This window comes from Myxocyprinus asiaticus, chromosome 23 (genome assembly GCF_019703515.2).
Source record: "Myxocyprinus asiaticus isolate MX2 ecotype Aquarium Trade chromosome 23, UBuf_Myxa_2, whole genome shotgun sequence".
Lineage (NCBI taxonomy): Eukaryota > Metazoa > Chordata > Actinopteri > Cypriniformes > Catostomidae > Myxocyprinus > Myxocyprinus asiaticus.
The window spans coordinates 35,907,438-35,928,666 of NC_059366.1; the positions used below are offsets into that span (position 1 = coordinate 35,907,438).

A 21,229-nucleotide genomic window follows, 5' to 3' on the forward strand; every position below is an offset into this window, starting at 1 on the left:
GTTACAGAAGGGTTTTTAATGATAAAGTCTAAAAAAAACCCAACAAAAACAATGAAGCATATTTAATTTCTTATCCATTACTTTCCATGTTTTCAGAATTGTGAATCATGTTCCTGAAGTTTGGCATCCAGTGCATGTCAGTGGCTCAATTATTAGCACCAGTCGTTAAGGCAATGAAAAGATAATTATGTCCACAGGGGATGATAAATGCTGTTGACCAAAACACAAAGTTATGTCTCGCAAAATTATTTCAGTCATATGCACACTTCAAACATACATGAAGAATCATTAGCATTTGTAGTAAAGTATCTTAAAAAATAAAAAAGTCCCACAGTACTAACTCTTCTACAGCTCTGATCTCAGCCTGTAATCAAACTATCAAGCACAGCACAACATGCAGTTTTATTAAAGTTATTATTGCTGTTGTCATTATATACTTATAATAACAACAGAAATTCCTCTGTGAGTCTTTGCTTTGGCAGTGTGACATCATTGTTCTACAGGCAGAGCCTTTTGTCTGTCACACACACACACACACACACACACACCAGCTGGGAGGTGGATGGTCAGTTTCTGGGTTCCTGAGGAGTCGAAGTGCATCAGATGTTGGGCAGATGATAGTTGAACTTGCGCAGGTTGTTGTAGTATTTTCTTGTTTCCACAGATGGGAACACAGTACTGCTGGCCAATTGGGGCAGATACTAGACAGAGAGAAGGGGCAATTGAAATATTATAATATATTAGAGTTCCTATGGTCAAGGAAAACCTGGAATTATCATGGAATTTGTCAATTGTGTTTTCCAGGCTTTGAAAAGTCATGGAAAAGTGATGGAAAAGTCTGTAGTGAATATAAATTTTTCTAGTTCTGTTTAGGCTTCAAATATTTCTTCGGCTAGATATTGCTCTTGTGTAGTGTAATAGTTGCTTGGTGAATCAGCCATATCAAATCACAATTTGGCCTGAATGATTCCTTAGCAAATCAGTCTGAATTTTTAATGATTTTTCAAAATCCTTAACCACTAATCACAAACAAACTGGAAATGTCATGCAAAATTAATGAAAATTCAATGGTCAAAAAGTGTGGGAACCCTGATTTCTGTGGGTGAAATTGTTTTTGTAGTCATGGTAACAGACCCCAGGTGGCAGGTGTTTGCGTGGCTGCCGTGTGCGTCTCTTGAGGTCCAGTTCACGAGTTGCGCTCTCGCTCTCCTCTCGCAGACTGTCAAAGTACGGCTGTTCCAATAACTGCTCACAGGATAACCTCTCAGCTGGATCCATCCGCAAACAGCCCTGAGAAAGAGAGAGACAGAGCTACTGGTGCTGAGTGTGCAGTGGTCTTTTGTATAATTGATCTGTGTGAGTGTGCAGTGTCGTTGCGCAAGCCCCATCCACAAGAAGTGAAATAGTATCCCTAATGTTACTTTTGACAATTTGATCATCACGTAGATGAGAAGGAAGAGACTTCACAGTACAAATTCTTGTATTTTTTCCACACCACAGAAAAGCAGGTTATCTGGCAAAGACAGCGGCTTTACAGTGCAAAGTCGAGGCATGTTTTCTGTCTACTGTGCATAAGAATCAACATTTAAGCATGTAATGCATTTTTTTCCATGATTGTTAGTCTGTGCAAATACATTTATGCTGCTTCTGCACAAATGCACCATATGTATATACTGTTTAGATGAGATTCTGTGCCTTTGCAGGTAAAAAAAAAACAGCTTTAGATAGGGACCCCTAATCAGAATATCATTGGCTCATAATGCAGTGTGTGTTTAACTGACCTTCATGAGGCTTAGCGCCTGGTACGAGAGGTTCGGATACTTCAGTTCAACAGGCTCCTATTCATAAACAAGTATCATGAAATAAAGCAAGTGATTATTTTCTAGATCTCTTAAATTAAATGTATGCAGAATGGAAATAAAAACAAGCATAATGAACAGCTCACCGGCTCCTGCGGTTCAGGGACACAAACTCCGCTGAAGAACTGGTTAGTGCTGAACACCTGCTGATGGTGAGGAATCAACTCACCTGTGAGCACAACAACAAGAACACAAATATTGAAAATACTTAGAAGCGCACACACACACACACACACACATACTGAGCACTAAAACTGTATTTATTGCATTCAGTGACCCCATAAAATATTTGGACACATATATGATTGTCTTTGCATTATTTAACAAAATATTGAATCAAATGGCATTTATTTTAAAGATAGTACATTTTTTAGGCAAAACATTTCATGGAAAGATTTCAAATGATAAAACAATAGATATATTGTTCAAAATAAGACAAAACATTTTCGGACACTTTCTCGTTCTCAAACTTTGTGGAACATGTCCATGATTATTGTGATGAACTATACCTCTGGTTTTTCAACTAGGAGACCTGTGTGAATTTGATGTGAACTAACTTCATACATCCACTAAAAATCATCTTGCAGAAATGGCTCAAAAAGTGAGGCTAGTTCTGAGAAAAGCTCTAGCAGAATTATTTGCAGATGCCAGATGGTTTGATGTTTTAATATCTAATGCAACACATTTCAAGTGTGACTTAAGTGTCCAAATACCTTCTGGGGCCACTGTGCATCCATTCACAAAACATAAAAAGCTGTAGTTCTGTGGCTATTTCTGACCTAAAGTTGTCCTTATGAGATAGAGCTGGTCTACATCAGATTTGCCTGGCCATAGAGGGACGCCAGAGAGCAGCTCAGCAAACACACAGCCCACTGCCCAGACGTCCACTGGCGGGCCGTACTGCGTGTCTCCCACTAACAGTTCTGGAGCTCGGTACCACCGTGTTGCTACATAATCCGTGTAATAATCACATGGACCAGCTGCAAAAAAGTGCAAGTTGTTTCTGATGATTACAATGTTCAAGGTGTCAGTGATATTTGCTGTGTGTGGTGTATGGACTGTATGTATGTACGCACTGAGGTTCCTGGCAAAGCCAAAGTCGCAGAGTTTGATGACCTGTTGTTTGGTAATGAGTATATTTTCAGGCTTCACATCTCTGTGAATACACTAAACACACATGCACATATTAGGAGTTATTAAATAATTTCTCTAAAAGCTGATCTGGAGTTATTATACTTATGCCACATTAAGACAGTCTAATGAAAACATCTGATCTAAAAGCACTATTAAAGGACTATTCCAGGTTCCAAACTAATTAAAGGGTTAGTTCACCCAAAAATGAAAATTCTCTTATCATTTACTCACCCTCATGCCATTCCAGATGTGTATGACTTTCTTTCTTCTGCAGAACACAAATGATGATTTTTAGAAGAATACCTCAGCTCTGTAGGTCCATACAATGCAAGTGAATGGGTGCCAAAAGTTTTAAGCTCCAAAATCCACACAAGGGCAAAAAACCCCAAAAAACTACCAGATGACCTGGTGGTTAAATCCATATCTTCTGAAGTGATATGATAGGTGTGGGTGAGAAACAGAACAATATTTAAGTCCTTTCTCCTTCGCTTTCACTTTCTACGTCTTCTGTTTTTGGTGATTCACATTCCTCGTGCATATCGTGCCATACTGGGCAGGGAGGACAATTTATGAAAAAAAAAAAATACTTAAATATCTATCTTTTTCTCACCCACAGCTATCATATCACTTCTGAACACGTGGATTACTTTTATGCTGCCTTTATGTGGATTTTGGAGCTTCAAAATTTTGGCACCCCTTCACTTGGATTGTATGGACATACAGAGCTGAAATTTCTTCAAAAAATATGAATGTATGTTCTGCAGAAAAAAGAAAGCCATACACATCTGGGATGGCATGAGGGTGACTAAATGATGAGAGAATTTTCATTTATGGGTGAACTATCCCTTTAAGCTCAACTGACAGCCTTTGTGGCATAATGTTGATTACCATAAAAATTAATTTAAACTCGTCCCTCCTTTTCTTTAAAAAAAAAAAAAAAAAAAAAAAAAGCAGAATTGGTTACAGTGAGGCACTTACAATGGAAATGAATGGGAACATTTTTTGGATTACATGAAGAATTACATTAATTCTTCTGTCAAAACTCATGTATTATTTGAGCTGTAACGTTGTTTTAATTATCATTTTTCAGTCGTTTTAGGGTTTGTTGACATTATATCATCATTGCAACAAAGTTATAAAACTAGTTATAACTTTACACAGAAACAGTAAGCGATTTTATCACACTAAATCACGTTATCACACATTTTGTTACATCTTGTGGTTATACTTTTGAAACAGTGAGTATTTTTTTTTCTAATTAACAGTTTTTATTGATTCATATAACTGACAAAGAAAATCAAAACATATATTCACAGAATCAACATTTATTCCCCACTATTACACCTCCCCCTCCCAATCCCCAACCCCACCCTGACCCTCAACAAACATCCCTGTGGTCACACAAACACACACACACACACAAATTATATAATAATCATACACATTTAAAACAATACTTCTCTCTCCACTGCCCCTCACCAAGAGCCCTCCAAGAAGGCCAAATAGCTGCCCCATTTCCCATCAAATGAATCTAAGTTCCCCAGCTTTTTACATGACACTTCCTCGAATGCCGCCACCCTCCCCATCTCTGTGCACCACTCTTGAAATGAGGGCGCTCCAGCCGACTTCCATCCCCTTAGAACAATCTGTCTGCCGATCATAACACTGGCTAGGACCCAATTTTTTATGTGTTTATCCCCTATATAATGACCGCCCCATTGCCTAAAATACAGATTCTGGGGCAAAATGAAATATGAGTGCCCAATACATCACACATAAAACTCTGAACCCTCAACCAAAATTCTTGGATCATAACACACCACTAAATAACATGGGTTGTGTCTCCATTTTCTGATTGGCATCGCCAGTAGGTGGGTGTGTCTTTCAGACCAAGCCTATACAATCGGGGGGGGGGCATAGAATCTATGTAAAATCCTAAATTGCATAAGACGCACCCCTGTATCTCTAGATGTAGACATGATTTTTTTTAGAATTCTAGCCCACACTCCCTCCTCCAATACCAAGTTTAAATCTTTCTCCCATAATCTCTTGATATACGTTAAAGCTCTGTCCCCCAGACTCTGAATTAGCAGGGAGTAATACACTGATGCCTCATGACCTTTTCCAAAAGCAGTAATCACCACTCCCAGAGTATCTGTCGCTTTAGGGGGGGTTACTCCCAAAAAAAGTACAGAGAAGGTGGTGCAGCTGTAAATACCAGAAGAATTGAGACCTGGGAATCCCAAAATGTTGAACTATACTTTCACTCCACTCTCATATATGTCACCGAGTGTATTAACCTCCCTCACAATCCACTCTGACTATTATTAATACATAAATTTGGGTTCAGCCATATGCTCGAGGCAACATTTCAATAAATGTCAGAATTAAACACTCTGGACACTTTGTCCATACCGAGTGCAAATGCGAGATAACGAGGTGTGACTTCTCAGATTAGTTTGATAGAAAAGATTTGCAATGGTGAAATAGGGGCAAGAACTTCCTGTTCAATACAAAACCAGGGAGGGGCTCTCTCAGGTGAAAGCGACCAACGAGCCAAATGTCTGAGACCGAATGCATAATAATAAAAAAATCTTGGGTAGACCTAGCCCACCTTTGTAAATGCAGCCTATGCAACTTACTGAAATGTAATCTGGGACGTTTACCATTCCAAATGAAGGACTTCGCTATGTTATCAAATTGCTTGAAATAAGAGAGGGGGACATCTATAAGGAGAGATTGTAGCAGGTAGTTGAATTTTGGAATACAATTCATTTTAATAACATCAACCTTCCCAATCATAGATAAATGTAATGAAGCCCACCTGCCCACATCACTCAAAAAACTTTTTATTAAAGGGTCAAAATTAACTAAATCACAAATTTGATAGGAATAAAATACCCAAATACTTAATGCCCTGTTTGGGCCACTGGAAGGTGCCCGGCTGAAAAACCATTACCAGGCATCAGCTGGTATGGCATATGCTGTCAGAGCCAAAGCTTTGGATATAGACCAATTAACTCTGTATCCTGAGAACTTAGAAAATAAATTAATAGTTCTGCGGAGGCAAGGCATAGATCTAGTAGGGTCGGAGACAAATAATAAAATATCATCTGTGTAAAGCAAAAGCTTATGTGCCACACCTCCCACTATCACCCCTGGAAAATCATCCTCCTTTCATATCGTGGCTGCTAATGGTTCCAGGGCAAGACAGAACAATAATGGGGAAAGAGGGCAACCCTGCCGGGTGCCCCTATCCAGAGTAAAATAATCTGAAATTAATCCATTTCTTTGTACCGCCGCTACCGGGTGTCTATAAAGTAACTTAATCTATCCAATAAAAGTATTCTTGAAACTGTACATTTCAAAAATCTTAAAAAGATAATCCCATTCTACCATATCAAATGCCTTTTCGGCGTCAAGTGAGATGGCAGTGACCGGAGTCTGATCATTCGCCACTGATCACATGATATTGATGAAATGCCTAAGAAGAGCTACGGCCCCGAATAAACCCCACCTGATCTATATGTATAAGAGATGTCATAACTTTACTTAATCGGTTAGCCAAAATATTTGTCAATATTTTAACGTCTAGCTAGATCAGGGAAATTGGATGGTAACTCTGGCTTGGATCCTTGTCCTTTTTAAAAATCAGACTGGCTGGCAGAAGCTTTCCATTCTTTAATGATTCTGTATAAACTTCTAACAAAAGTGGAGCCAGATCTGTAGCATAAGATCTAAAAAAATTCAGCGGCAAAGCCATCTGGCCCCGGAGACTTGCCTGTAGACAAGGCCTTAATTACCTCGCCAAGCTCCTCCAAGGTTATCTCAGAATCAAGATAATTTTTTTGTGCAGTCATCAGTTTAGGAAGTTCTAATGGTTCTACAAAGTTACTAATATCATCATCAGTAGGCGAAGACATGGAACTGTAGAGATCAAGATAGAATTCTTTAAAAGCATTATTAAAATCAATGGCCGAGGTAAATATTTCACAACTAGCAGATTTCACTGAGGGAATGGTAGAAAAAACTCTCTCTGTTTTATATATCTAGCCAGAAGCTTCCCTGCTTTGTCCCCAAACTCAAAGTATGACTGCTTGCCCTGAATAGCCAAAACTCCACCTTCCGTGACAAAATAGTATTATATCTGTATTTCAATCAGGTCAATTCTCTGAAGCCATTAGACGACATTCGGTGCTTCAGCTCTGCCTCTGCACTTTTAATATTCTCTTCCAATTCCACTAGTTCTTGTGCTTTGGATTTTTTGCGTGAATAAGGTATACTGTATGATCAGGCCCCTAAGAACCACCTTAAGTACCTCCCAAGCCACACCCACAGAGGATACTGAGGACCAGTTGGTCTTCATATAGACATTGATTTCAGCCTTTAGCATTTGTTGGAATTCAGGATTTTGCAAAAGGGATACATTAAAGTGGCAACTATATGATTTCTTTTTCTCTGTATGTGGCAACATAAAACACACCAGGACATGATCTGAGACTAAAATGTTTCCAATTGAGCAATCAACAACAGATGAAATTAGGGACTTAGATATATATATTAAAAAAAATCTATTCTAGAATAAATCTTACGGACTGATGAAAAAAATTATAGTCCCTACCAGATGGGTCCAAATATCTGTAAGACCAAGATTTTTACACATCCTGTGAAGTGTCAATGTTGCTCTTACACACTTTTGCTTCACTATGATCAAGGACTGAGTCCAACAAAAGAGTAAAGTCTCCTACCAATATTATATAATGAGGGGTGCAACATCCCTTCAAGATCTATAAAAAAGCCCTGATCATCAAGGTTAGGTGCATAAATATTCGCCAAAATAAGACTTTGTCCCTGAATTTCAGCTAAAACAATAATAAGTCTTCCTAATTTATCTTTTCTTTGTTTTTATTATTAACAATTTTTATTGATTCCATTCAAGAAATTAAATAAACATCACAGAAAATGCGGAATCAAATTATGTACAATTAAACCCTTCCCCCCGAACACCCCCACCCGACACAAACACACCCCAGTGGTCTTAAATATTTAAAAAAACAAAAACAAAAAAAACCCACACAAAACATGCACACAATAAATAAATAAATATATAAATACAAAGCATATTTTCAAAAAACAATCAAATTGCACACACATATTTAAAACTAGAGATCCCTCTCCACTACCCCTCCCTGAAAGCTTTCCAAAAAGGCCAAATATCTGCCCCATTTCCTATCAAATAACCCCAGATTTCCCAGCCTTCTATACATCCCTTCCTCAAAGACCGCCACCCTCCCCATCTCCGAGCACAACTCATGAAATGAGGGCGCTCCAACCGACCTCCAACCCCTTAAAATAACATGTCTAGTGATCACCCTTTTAATGCATGTGGCTAACCACATATCAGTGCATTGGTATTTGAATTATTAGTCCTTAATAAACCCCTAACAAAGGGAACATTCATGTAAAGTGTTAACAACTTAATTTGTTTCTTAATAAGATGTTTGTGAGAGTCGCGTGGTGCCATGCGAGGTTCGGACATGTGAACGTGTGAACGGCGAGCTCTGCGCACTTTGCTAGTTTTAATACTTGTTGTGTCATAATCAGGTAAGATTCGATACACTCGGTTTCATAACTGTTCTATGAAGACAATATGTCAAAGAGTTCAAAATCCTCTAGATCTGGAGACATTAAAAGACACTTATGTGCTCAAGCTAAAGCCCCTGAAACAAGAGGCCGAAAGCCCGGGACTCAATTTGGCCAGTACGGTGGAAGAGATCCAGCGTCAACTGTCGAACATGACGGCAATGCTGACGAAGGTCATTGCTGACTTGGAGGAGTTGGTTACAACAGTGTCAGATGTTGAGAAACGGATTGATTATCTAGAGTCATTGGAGAGGGAATCAGCTGCTAACCCACAAGTGACCAAGGCGGACTTGGAGTGCATTTGGGAATTATTGGAAGACCTTGAGAATCGTAATCGGCGAAACAATGTCCGAATTGTTGGAATTCCTGAGAACGAAGAAGGCCAAGTTATGGTGAAATTCCTAGACGAGCTCTTCCCGAGTCTGCTAGACATAACAGGCCATAAGCTGGAAATCGAGTGAGCTCACAGAGTTCCGGCTCGGAGATTCGCTGAGGGAGACAGGACCCGATCAATTCTGGCCAAATTTCTGAGATCATCCGATAAAGATCTCGTGTTATGCGAAGGAAGGCTTTCTTGGAAGAACCACAGCATTTTCTTGCTCCCAGACATATAAGAAATTCTTATATCAACGGAAGGTCACTTTTGCACTGATGTTCCCGGCCAAATTGAGAATAGATACTAAGGATGGCTGCAAAATATTTACATGCCCACATCAAGCGATGTCCTTTATAAAGTCAATGGAGTGAGTAAGTCACTGTGTGATGCTCTCGATGCAGCTGAGTGAGCCTGACTCACTGAACACTCTCTTGACTGTCCGAGGAAACTGAGCGCCTATTTAGTTTCTCTTTGTGTTGTTTCTGCCAAGTGGCTGGAGTTTGTTTTGTTGAATATTTCTTGCAAACATTGGAGTGATTAGGGCATTTGTTGCACTCGTGTAACATCCGAGTGGGCCTGACTCACTGAAAATTCACTTGACTGTTCGAGGAAACTGAGCGCCTATTTTGTTTCTTTTTGTGCTGGTTCTGGCTAGCGGCTGGAGTTTGTTTTGTGGAATAACACTCCTTCGGGACAGTTTGTGGATGAATCTGCACATTCTTTGTGCATATGCCTCCTACTGGATGGAGTTTGTTTTGTGGAATATTTCTTGCAAATCATTAGAGGGATTAGGGCATTTGTTACACTCATGTAACAGCCGAATGGGTTGGCTCACTGAACATTCGTTTGACTGCCCGAGGACACTAAAGGTCCTTTTTTTTTTTTTTTTTTTTTTTTTTTTTTTTTTTTTGGTGCTGGTTCCGCTAGCGGTTGGAGTCTTGTAGAGGAGCACACCTTCGGGACAGTTATGTGGATGAATCTACACGTTCTTTGTGCTTATTCCATCTATTGGCTGGAGTTTGTTTTATAGATTCTTTTCTGTTGTGCAACTCTGTCTCACAAAATTTGTATAGAAGCACCAGACTTGAGCAATCCGATGGCATAGTTGTTGCGGGGACTCTCGTAGGCGTACATGGACAGTTTGAGTTTGGAGGGATGGATCTTTTTTGTGTTTGTTTGGTTCTGGGGGAAGTTCGGGGTTTGATTGTTGCACTAATGTTGGTCTGTGGTCTTTATAATTAGATTTTTGACACACAATCTATTTTTTTCTAATATGTCAAAATGTCAAATGGTAAAATGAGTGGATTGTCTCTCTCCACATGGAATGTGAATGGGTTGGGGCATCCCATAAAAAGTTATTTCTTTTCTTAAATGTAAGAAATATGATATAGTGTTTTTGGAAGATATGGGGTGGACATATTTTCTTTATTGCTGGCTTAAGTAAGAGCAGGAGATTCATTACACTGATAAGTAAACATCTACAATTCAAATGTCTCAAACAGATTAAAGATAAATTAGGAAGAGTCATTATTGTTTTAGCAGAAATTCTGGGGCAAAGGTTGATTAGGGGTGCCGCTGGCACCCCTAATGATATAATATTGGGAGGAGACTTTAATTTATTGATGGACTCAGTCCTTGATCATAGTGAAGCAAAAGTGTGTAAGAGCAACATTGACACTTCCACGCCCTGGTGAGTTTAGACGTGTTGCCACATATGGAGAAAAAGAAATCATATAGTTGGCGCTTTAATGTATCCCTTTTGCAAAATCCTGACTTCCAACAAATGCTAAAGGTTGAAATCAATGTCTATACGGAGTATCCTCTGTGGACGTGACTTGGGAGGCACTTAAGGCGGTTCTTAGGGGTTGGATCATACACTATGCCTCATTCATCAAGAAATCCAAAGTTGAAGTTGGAAGGGAATATTAAAAGTACAGAGGCCGAATGTCTTCTGAAGATATAATACTATTTTGTCACGGAAGCTGGTGTTTTGGCTATTCAGGGCAAGACAGTCATATTTTGAGTCGGAGGACAAAGCAGGGAAGATTTGGCTAGATATATAAAGCAGAGAATCTCTTTTTCTACCATTCCCTCATTGAAATCTGCTGGTGGTGAAATTTTGACCTTGGCCATTGATATTAATAATGCTTTTAAAGAATTCTATCTTGATCTTTATAGTTCCACATCTTCATCTACTGATGAAGATATTAGAAACTTTGTGGAACCATTAGAATTCCCTAAACTGACGACTGAGCAAAAAATGAATCTTGATTCTGAGATAACCTTAGAGGAGCTTGGCGAGGTAATTAAGGCCTTGCCTACAGGCGTTTGAAATGAAAAGGCATTTGATATGGTAGAATGGGATTATCTTTTTAAGATTTTGGAAATATACGGGTTTGAGAATACTTTTATTTGATGGATTAAGTTACTTTATAGACACCCGGTAGCGGCGGTACAAACAAATGGATTAATTTCAGAATATTTTACTCTGGATAGGGGCACCCGAAAGGGTTGCCCTCTTTCCCTATTATTGTTCTGTCTTGCCCTGGAACCATTAGCAGCAGCGATAAGAAAGGAAAATGATTTTCCAGGGGTGGTGGCGGGAGGTGTGGCACATAAGCTTTTGCTTTATGCAGATGATATTTTATTACCCAACTAGATCTATGCCTTGCCTCTACAGAATTATTAATTCCTTTTCTAAGTTCTCAGGATACAGAGTTAATTGGTCTAAGTCTGAAGATTTGTCTCTGACAGCGTACTGCCCAGAGTTAATTTTGACCCCTTAATAAAAAGGTTTTCGAGCGATGTGGGCAGGTGGGCTTCATTACATTTATCTATGATTGGGAAGGTTAATGTTATTAAAATGAATTGTATTCAAAAATTCAACTACCTGCTACAATCTCTCCCTGTAGATGTCCCCCTCTCTTATTTCAAGCAATTTGATAGCATAGCGAAGTCCTTTATTTGGAATGATAAGCGTTCCCGATTACATTTCAATAAGTTACATAGGCTGATTGACAAAGGTGGGCTAGGCCTACCCAAGTATTTTTTTTATTATTATGCATTCGGTCTCAGAGATTTGGCTCGTTGGTCGCTTCCACCTGAGAGAGACCTCCCTGGTTTTGTATTGAACAGGAAGTTCTTGCCCCTATTTCGCCATTGCAAAGCCTTTCTATCAAACTAACCGAAGTTAAGTTACTTTCTGCTGGTCAGAGTGGACTGGGTTAATGCACTCGGTGACCTATATGAGAGTGGAGTGTTGAGATCCTTTGAAAATTTGGTTCAACATTTTGGAATTCCCAGATCTCAGTTCTATAATATTTACAGCTGCGCCACCTGCTCTGTACTGTTTTTGGGAATAGTTTAGACCCACCTAAAGCGGGAGGATTACTGCTTTTGGAAAAGGTCATGAGGCATCAGTTTATTACTTCCTGCTAATTCAGAGTCTGGGGGATGGAGCTTTAACTTCTATCAAGAGAGTATGGGAGAAAGATTTAAACTTGGTATTGGAGGAGGGAGTGTGGGCTAGGATTCTAAAAAACATCAAGTCTGCATCTAGAGATGCAAGGGTGTGCCTTATGCAATTCAAGATTTTACATAGATTCTGTTGGACCCCCTCTAGTTTGTATAAGCTTGGTTTTAAAGACACACCCAGCTGCTGGTGATGTCAATCAGAAGATGGAGACAGAACCCATGTCTTTTGCGGGGGTTAAGATCCAAGAATTTTGGTTGAAGATCCAGAGTTTTATGTGTGAGGTACTGGGCTCTCAAATGTTTTTTACCCCAGACTCTGTATTTTAGGTGATGGGGCGGTCATCAATATAGAGAATAAGCACATAAAAAATTGGGTTTTAACCAGCGTTATGATTGCCAGACAGATAGTTTTAAGGGGAATGGAAGTTGGCTGAAGCGCCCCCATTTCAGGAGTGGTGCTCAGATATGGGCAGGGTGGCAGCTTTTGAAGAGGGGTGTGTGTGATTATTATATATATATATATATATATATTTTTTTTTTTTTTTTTTTTTTTTTTTGTGTGTCTATAATGATGTGACAACTGGGGTGTTGTTGGGGTCAGGGTGGGGTTGGGGACTGGGGGGGTTGAGTATTGATTCTGTTTGTATATGTTTTGTTTTTCTTTGTTTAACAGATGAATCAATAAAAAATGTTAATCATAAAATAAAAAATAAAAATAAAAAAAGATGTTTGTGACGGCGAGTTTGCAATTCTTACTTTTTGTTTGTGACAGAAGTTCAAAGCTTGAAGTGTTTGCCAGATGATGCTTTTTACCATGTGCTCTGGAACACTGAGTAAACACACACGCGTGCGCAAACACACACACACACACACACACACACACAAGCACAAGCATCACAATGCAATTACAGGAACACAACACAGTTACAGCTCACCCTTCTCTGTCCTCTCTGTATACTTTAACCCACACTATACTAACCCTATAGGTACTGATGGGACAGAATTCTGTGTATGATATAGTGCAGCCTATACAATATATGTTCGAGTGTGAGAGTGCTCTTTTGTTTGAGCTTTATTGAATCTGGACTCATAAATCAATGCTGTAACATAAAGAGAGAGACAGAGAGTTAAATGGTCACAGTCCAACATTTTACAGCGTCTGCCTCAAGTGCACCGCAGAGGGTAAATGCATTCTGCTGTAAACATTCCACTACAGACATGGCTGGGCGTCATAGCAACAAAAACACAATATGTCTGTTAATATAAGAAATAGAGCTGTTTTATAGGTGTGTTTGTGTGTGCTCTCACCCTCGTGGGTATCTGTCCAGCTCGTTGAGGACAGTGTGGTCGCAGTATTCAAACACCAGATGCAGTTTTCTCTTTCTCCTGAACACTTCGATCAGATTCACCAGGTTGAGATGTTTCAGTTGCTACATACACAAAAAAGGATTTAAATGAAAACATACTACCTGGACATTGGAAACCCCCGTCTAATTAACGGCTTGGCTATTCCAGTAATTCCAGTGAATGCAAATCTTAATGCTACGGCATACAATGCCATTATAGAGAACTGTGTGCTTCAGTTTGGGGAGGGCCCTATTCTGTTCCAGCATGGCAATGGCCCTGTGCACAAAGTGAGGTTCATAAAGAAATGCTTTACTGAGTCTGGTGAGAAAGAACTTGACCGGCCTGCAAAAAATGTCAGACCTAAACCCCATTGAACACCTTTGGGATGAACTGGAACACTAACTGCGAGTGCCTGACCTCAATGATGCTCTTGTCTGAATAAGAGCAACATGAACCTAGTTTCCATCCACTTTTCACGCTGTTTTGTTATCGACAAAGTGAAAATGTGTAAAAAAATGTTTGCAAAATTTACCGTCTTCTGCCTGTTTCAATTCAAATGGTCTTTTATCTATAAAAATGGTGTGTGTGATAAAGTCATGCTTAAAAAAACACTTTGTCGCATAAGTTTTGGAAATCTGCCCTTAAGTGTTTCCATACAGAAATGTGTATATCGCTAATTGTGTACTTTTGTAAAATGGGGAGAGTATTGAGACAATTAATTGAAATTAGCCAGCTTACTGTCATTTTAATTTCACAAATAAATGCAATCAGAAGATGAGGAATTTCAATCAAAAGGGAGCAGTTGCCCTTCTGATTGGACTATAATATTGGTCCTGGTGTTGTGCCTATCGCAGGTTGCCACCCGAAAGCGAATCGTCACGGCACTGTTCAAGCTGGCAACCTGCACCAAGTAGTGGGGAAACTTTCGGTCTTAGTATAAGGAGCATCCATCGATGTGTATATGTGGTATGCACAGCTATTAAAGAAAAATTGATGCGGTGTAATATCAGGGTTTAAATATATGATACATTCCTGATATTCAATAGGCTATTTTGAACAATCATCTAATCTAAAGCCTTAGGCTAAATCTGGTACAATGCATCAAATGGAAACATTTATGTTTGATATTGTACATGGTCCCTTATAAATAAATAAATAAAGCATCACCATCACAACTGCATTATGTCCCGCATATTTTTCCAGCAACTTCTAATGACCAACTGAACTTAATTAATTAACCAAAAAAAAAAAAATGTTTTGCATCATAATGCAATTTACATTTTCTGAAGAAGCTCAGCAAATGCGATCTGAGGTAAAGAGGGTTAGATTTAAAATATTTAAAAGTTTTAAAACATTCAAAAGCTAGTATTCTGAAAGTGAACTCAGCATTGGACAAATAGTCCTGATAGTTTATAGTCTTGAAAAAACTGTAGAACATTCTGAGAATGTCATTCAGCCAACTTGTTTTCGTCTACAGAAAAGGATAAGGCTAATTTAAGTTTGTGTAAAGAAAAGACAATTATATAGGCCTAACAATATTATTTTTTCATTTGGTAATTTATTTTATTTAATACAGGGAATTTTTCAAAAGCTAAACAATAATTTTATAGAACTGGGCTTTGTTAGTGTTCCAAAAAAGCACACTGAAGCTTTTCTCCTAGTATTGTGTATTTATTTTTAATTTAAACATCTTTGTGCACAGAAATTATATGTTTTTTGTATTGTGGGCTAATTCCATGACTGCCATCTATTATTTTGAATGGTGTGGAAAAGCAACTTTAATAAATAAACGGATGACTACTGTGATTAAATTAATCACAAAGAGTGGCCATTCATTTAATTTATTTGTGTTGGCACTCCTGGAAGTGTCATGACACAGATGTGTTTGCAGCATCGGATCTGTGCAGGTATGCCGTTAAGACCAATCCATAACAGTGCGAGTAATGCTTCACATACAATAAATTGGCTTTCAAGGATGTATACCGTATCGTCATGATTAACACAGGCTAATGACTGGGGTAAAGTCTGTCATGTGACACTATATTTTTGCGTTAATGCCAGTTTTTTCGAGGGGGCCTGGGTAGCTCAGTGAGTATTGACGCTGACTATCACCCCTGAGTCGCAAGTTCGAATTCAGGGTGTGCTGAATGACTCCAGCTAGGTCTCCTAAGCAACCAAATTGGCCCAGTTACTAGGGAAGGTAGAGTCACATGGGGTTACCTCCTCGTGGTTGCGATTAAGTGGTTCTCGCTCTCAATGGGGCACGTGGTAAGTTGTGTGTGGATTGCGGATAATAGCATGAGCCTCCACATGCGGAGTCTCTGCGCAGATTGACTCTCTCAGAAGCAGAGGCAACTGAGACTTGTCCTCCGCCACCCAGATTGAGGTGAGTAACTGCGCCACTAATAGTGGGAATTGGGCATTCCAAATTGGTAGAAAAGAGGATAAAAAAAATAAAAATAAAAAAAAGAATTTTCTCGACAAAAAATGTTTCCAATCCAGTCTTTCGCAACATCTGAAGTATCGACATAGAGTTTATGCGCTAGAGTTAAACGGAAAAATATTATGTTGACACTTGTGAAATTTTAGCGATAATTTGCATTTCCATCAGATATATCGGCAAACTTTTCGATGTGCTACACTTTTAAAAAACCCTTGGATGGAAACGTAGTTAGTGCCTTGTTCCAACATCTACTGGAAAGCAGGGACTAAAAACGGTTAAAGGAACGAAAATAATATATATATATATATATATATATATATATATATATATATATATACTTAATTTATTTATTTATGTATTTTTTGTAGAACGTATCCAAAAACAGGAACGAAATCTCAATTCAACGGAATTCTAGAGTGAATTTTGTTTTTCTGATTAACATTTTTTTGTATTCATATAGATAACAAACATATATGTACAGAATCAATATTTAACCCCACTATTACCCCATCCCCTCCCAATACCCAACCCCACCCTGACCCTCAACAATATCTCTGTGGTCACAAATGATTATAGACACACACATACACACACACACACAAATTATATATATATAATAATCATCACATCATCTCCACTGCACCTCCCCGAGAGGAAAAAAGTATTTTTAAATGCTGGTAATAACCAGTCATGAAACCAAAATCAAAGGGTTTATCACAGTAAATTTTCGGAATTACACCACTTCCTGTTGCATGAAAAAAATGAGGCTTTTCTCTCTTAGTAGAACATAAGCATGTGCTTTGATTCTGAAGGACGCTGATAGTTTAAAAACAAATGTTAAAAAATAAAAATGACTCAGCCCACAAAACGTGATGTTTAGTCCAAACGTGCCCAAGCAGTGTGTGTGTCCATCCAGGAGAGAGAGAGATTTAAAATATTAATTAGGTGGCCAAATTAATATTTGAAAAATGTTGGGGGGGATACATTTAATATTAAGAAGACGTTACTTTGTATAGGCTACTGTTTACTATGCTTATTCTGATTTCTATCATGAAAATTCCCCCACATGTGAAAAACTTGAATTGCTTATTTTTGCATATTTTGGGTGAGGCTAGTCCCGAATTCTGAGCTTGTTTTTCCAAAACAGGTACCTTGTTTCTCTTGTGAAATCTGAAAACACTGCAACAGGTATATCACCCACCCTTAGCACAAAGTACCGTCATTTTAAAAAGAATGCTAGTAACCATTCTTTTATTTTGTTCTAACTGGTTACCATTCGGAAAGGAGGCTGCGGAACGGTGGAACCGGAACGTAAAAATACTGTTTCTGCTCAGAATGAACCGAAATGAAAAACATCTCATTTTTAGTCCCTGGTGGAAAGCCTTCAAGAAGAAAATGAATGAAAATGAAATGCAGAAAGTGATTAATGTCTAAGTTCTGAAATTAAATACACATATGAGTGTGGTGTTCGGGTCTCCACTTACGTTTGGCCATATAGTTTAGTTTATATGTGTGCATGTGTGTGTTTATACATGTATGCTGAAAGAGACAGCATCGGCATGTCTTATCAGATGCCTATCACACACCTCACATCTCCAATGGCAACAGGTCAATTCCCATCCCAGAATAACTCCTAGAACCATTCTGAACTAATAAATAAGTGCAATCTCACCTATTTACATGTATGAACTAACCTAGATTAGACTAGAACCACCCCATTTAGAGATACAGTTTTACAAAATGACCACTTTTATGGTCCAAAGTCAAACCAATATAGACCTAAAGCCTATGGGACAGTAACTGGCTGTTAATACTGAAGAAAGAAAAAAACCCTCAAGAGATGAAGAGAACAACAAGAATATTCATTCATCCATTCATACATAACAGAGTGAAATTAATCGTTAAGCCAGTGTTGGCTGACATGTCAGATTTTCAAAGGGCCACAGATCTGCTCTCAGTTCAAAGGAAAGAGTTTGCAAATCACACAAGAACTCCAAACACTGATTATATTAATAAACGTGCCAATTGATGAAGAAAAATAATAACAACACAACAAGGACGGCACGCAAGCTTGTTCTACTACTAATTATAATAATTCCTCATGTCTACTAATGATAATAGTAAAAGAATATTGTAACAAATGTAAATCACTTTATTCCTTAAACATGCATAATATCGATTGCTTACCTTCAGCATGCGGATTTCTCTGAGCGCTATTTTCTTAATGATGGGGTCGTCCTCAGACTCCATGAACTTCTTGATGGCGACAATTTGTCCAGTGTCTTTATTCCTGCACTTGAACACTATGCCGTACGAGCCTTCGCCGATCTTACTGATCTTCTCATACTTCTCCATCTCTGTGACACCACCAGCAGAACACATTTATGATGCTTAACAAAACTCTTAATGTTTACCTTAATGTATAGTAATTAACTGATAAAAGGGACAGTTCACCCATAAATTAAATATTGATCTGTTTCTCACCCACACCTATCATGGAAGACATGGATTACTCTTATGCTGCATTTATGTGCTTTTTGGAGCACTATTCACTTGCATTGAATGGTCAAACAGAGCTGAGATATTTTTCTAAAAATCTTCATTTGTGTTCAGCAAAACAAAGAAAGCCTTCCACATCTGGGATGTCATGAGAGTGAGTAAATAATGAGAGAATTTTCATTTTTGGGTGAACTATCCCTTTAACTGGAGCCAGACTGAGATTTTTAAATAGCACATTTATGCAGAATGAGACACCAAACATAATCCTCATTATATTTATTTGCATTTTATCAGCAAGTCACTAAATTACAACTGTCTATTCAAAATATTTAAGAATATCTTCATTTGAGGGGCACCGTAAGGGAGTTATTGCTGTTATGTAACATTAATTGTTTTCAGTTGTTGTAGACAGGATCAGTTCTAGTGGACTCCACTGCTCTAGTGAACGAAAGTGTGATAAATAAGAGGGGGTGCATTTTAATAGAAGCAAAATACTGGGTTTTAGTTGCACCTGCTGGTATTCAACAGTACCACGTATAATAAGACAAAAAAAAAAAAAAAAACAGAGAAATAATTAATATAGACCAAAAATGTGAGTTATACACAAAGCTTACCTGCAAATGTCACATCCAAAAAAATAAAAAATAAAATAAAATCTAAATTAAATTGGAAAACGAAATCGCACACAAATCGCAATTTCGTGAAATCGAGATTTGTCAAATAAACCGAAGCTGGAAGGCACGCGCACGAGTCCGCTGTCTCGCGACACGCTGGTGGTGTCAAGTGAAAGTGACGGACGGGTGAAACCGTGTGTCCGCGGACCGAGATAATGTGTTTGAGTTCGCAGAAAACACTCTGTTTACAAGCGGCTGATCGCCATAGAAACCGAGTCCAGACTCCACCTCCCCTCCACGCGCGCTTCAGTCTGCACTGCAACACGCTGAAAGCTACAAGCTATTCGCGCTGTCTGACCCGAGATCAGTTATTTACGAGTGCAGTCACTGGTCTGGGACAGTAAATCCCTGCATCCGATGACATAAATCAAACAGCTGCCATGCAGGTTTTTCCACTTGTAAACACACCTGAGCGCGCAATCAGTGATGTCATGTGAATCAACCTTTCTCACATACATGTAATGTTTTGGTAACACTTTACTTTACAGTGTCCGTGTAACACAGTACTATTATTAATAACTGTAGTAATAAAAAGTAGGGTACAACGGGGCTAAATGCACCCCTTAACGAAATGTAGCATTTTTTTCTGGTCACAAAATTGATCAAAATTGAAAAAAATAGATTTATTTTTAATGAAAATTGATGGAGCAACATAATTTGTGTGAAAAGAAATAACAACGGAAAGTTGTTTTTATTAAAATTCAGTTTTAAAAAAAGGTGGTGAGGGAGCCACATTAGGGGTAAAAGGCCCCTTGGAGGTTTAAAGTGATATGGTGTAGACATGGGGGCAATTAACTAAGGCAAATAATTTTGAGATAGCAAGATGCTTTTTTTGTGTAACACTTACTCAGCATAACCACTGCAGGAAAGGGTTTACCATTTTCTGTTAATTTCTGTTAAACATTTGACATATCATAACATCTCAAGTACTCTATAAACAAACTAATCTCTATTATGATAGGATGAGTCAATTTGAGCCCACTTTGACATTTTTTAATAACAAATCTATTTGGCCCACTTTAAAAAAACAATGCGTTTAATAGGGGCCTTTAGCCCCTGCATCAGCGGGGCTTTTGTTTTACCCAAAATAACATCCTTTCACTTATGGGACAGTTATTGAACATTTTTGATTTAATGACTTTAAAACTGAAAAGGATAAATTAGTATTCTGTCTCAAAAGAAATGTGTTAATTTCAGGGATTTTAATTTAGATACATACATTTACAGCATTTTAAAACATATTACAAATGAGATAAAATTGCCTTAAAATAAACCTATAGACACCACATGCAGAGATCTCATGGAACAGGGAAATTTTGCAGTGCATAGTGACAAACAGGTGTTTAGAAAAGTGCTGTGGTAGTTTTTGATGTTATTTAGTGTTTTGGGAGGAAATAAAATAAAAGGAGCCTTTTACCCTGTGGAGCCTTTAGCCCCATTGTACTCAAAGTACTAGCAGCTCCATTAAATAATTGCAAAGTAATTATATGTAGTTCACTATTATAACACAGTAATTACCTATGTAAATACATAGTAACAAACACTGAAAAATAAAGTGACCAATGTTTTTTGCTGTTAGACAAGCATATGAGAGAAGAAACAACAAACTATAAACTTATACACAGTGTAGTGTACAACAGGGCTTAAGGCACACCTAAAGGATAATGTGCTCTTTTGTGGTCACAAAGTATATCAAGATTTAAAAAATACATTTCTTTTTATTAAGTAAAGATGGTGCAACATAATTCGTTTGAAAATAAATAATAACAGAAGGTTGTTT

General features: G+C 38.2%; 1 protein-coding gene across 2 annotated transcripts; it reads right to left on the bottom strand.

Annotated features, from left to right (window-relative positions):
* Positions 1-65: 65 nt before the first annotated feature.
* On the bottom strand, positions 66-19,954 carry LOC127413900 (cyclin-dependent kinase-like 1). Of its 2 annotated transcripts, XM_051651468.1 has the most exons (10): positions 19,390-19,954; positions 18,464-18,633; positions 13,795-13,916; positions 13,243-13,315; positions 2,936-3,026; positions 2,639-2,839; positions 1,946-2,028; positions 1,782-1,838; positions 1,135-1,290; positions 66-701 (listed from the first exon to the last, which is right to left on the bottom strand). In XM_051651468.1, exons 2-10 carry the CDS (start codon positions 18,629-18,631, stop codon positions 600-602), a joined length of 1,053 nt encoding a protein of 350 aa, XP_051507428.1. In that variant the 5' UTR covers positions 18,632-18,633; positions 19,390-19,954; the 3' UTR covers positions 66-599. The 2 variants fall into 2 exon arrangements, with proteins under 2 accessions (XP_051507428.1, XP_051507427.1); XM_051651467.1 differs by lacking the exon at positions 19,390-19,954 and having other exon boundaries at positions 18,464-19,300.
* Between the last annotated feature and the right edge of the window lie 1,275 nt (positions 19,955-21,229).

What these genes read in the sequence shown, in the direction of transcription:
- LOC127413900 (XM_051651467.1), bottom strand. Translation starts at nt 18,658, where the DNA reads ATGTGTTCTGCTGGTGGTGTCACAGAGATGGAGAAGTATGAGAAGATC. An exon ending in CTGGACAGATACCCACGAGG is followed by an intron (nt 13,316 to 13,794) that starts GTGAGAGCACAC and finishes GTGTTTACTCAG; the next exon opens with TGTTCCAGAGCACATGGTAA. An exon ending in TCTCATAAGGACAACTTTAG is followed by an intron (nt 2,029 to 2,638) that starts GTCAGAAATAGC and finishes TTGTGCTCACAG; the next exon opens with GTGAGTTGATTCCTCACCAT.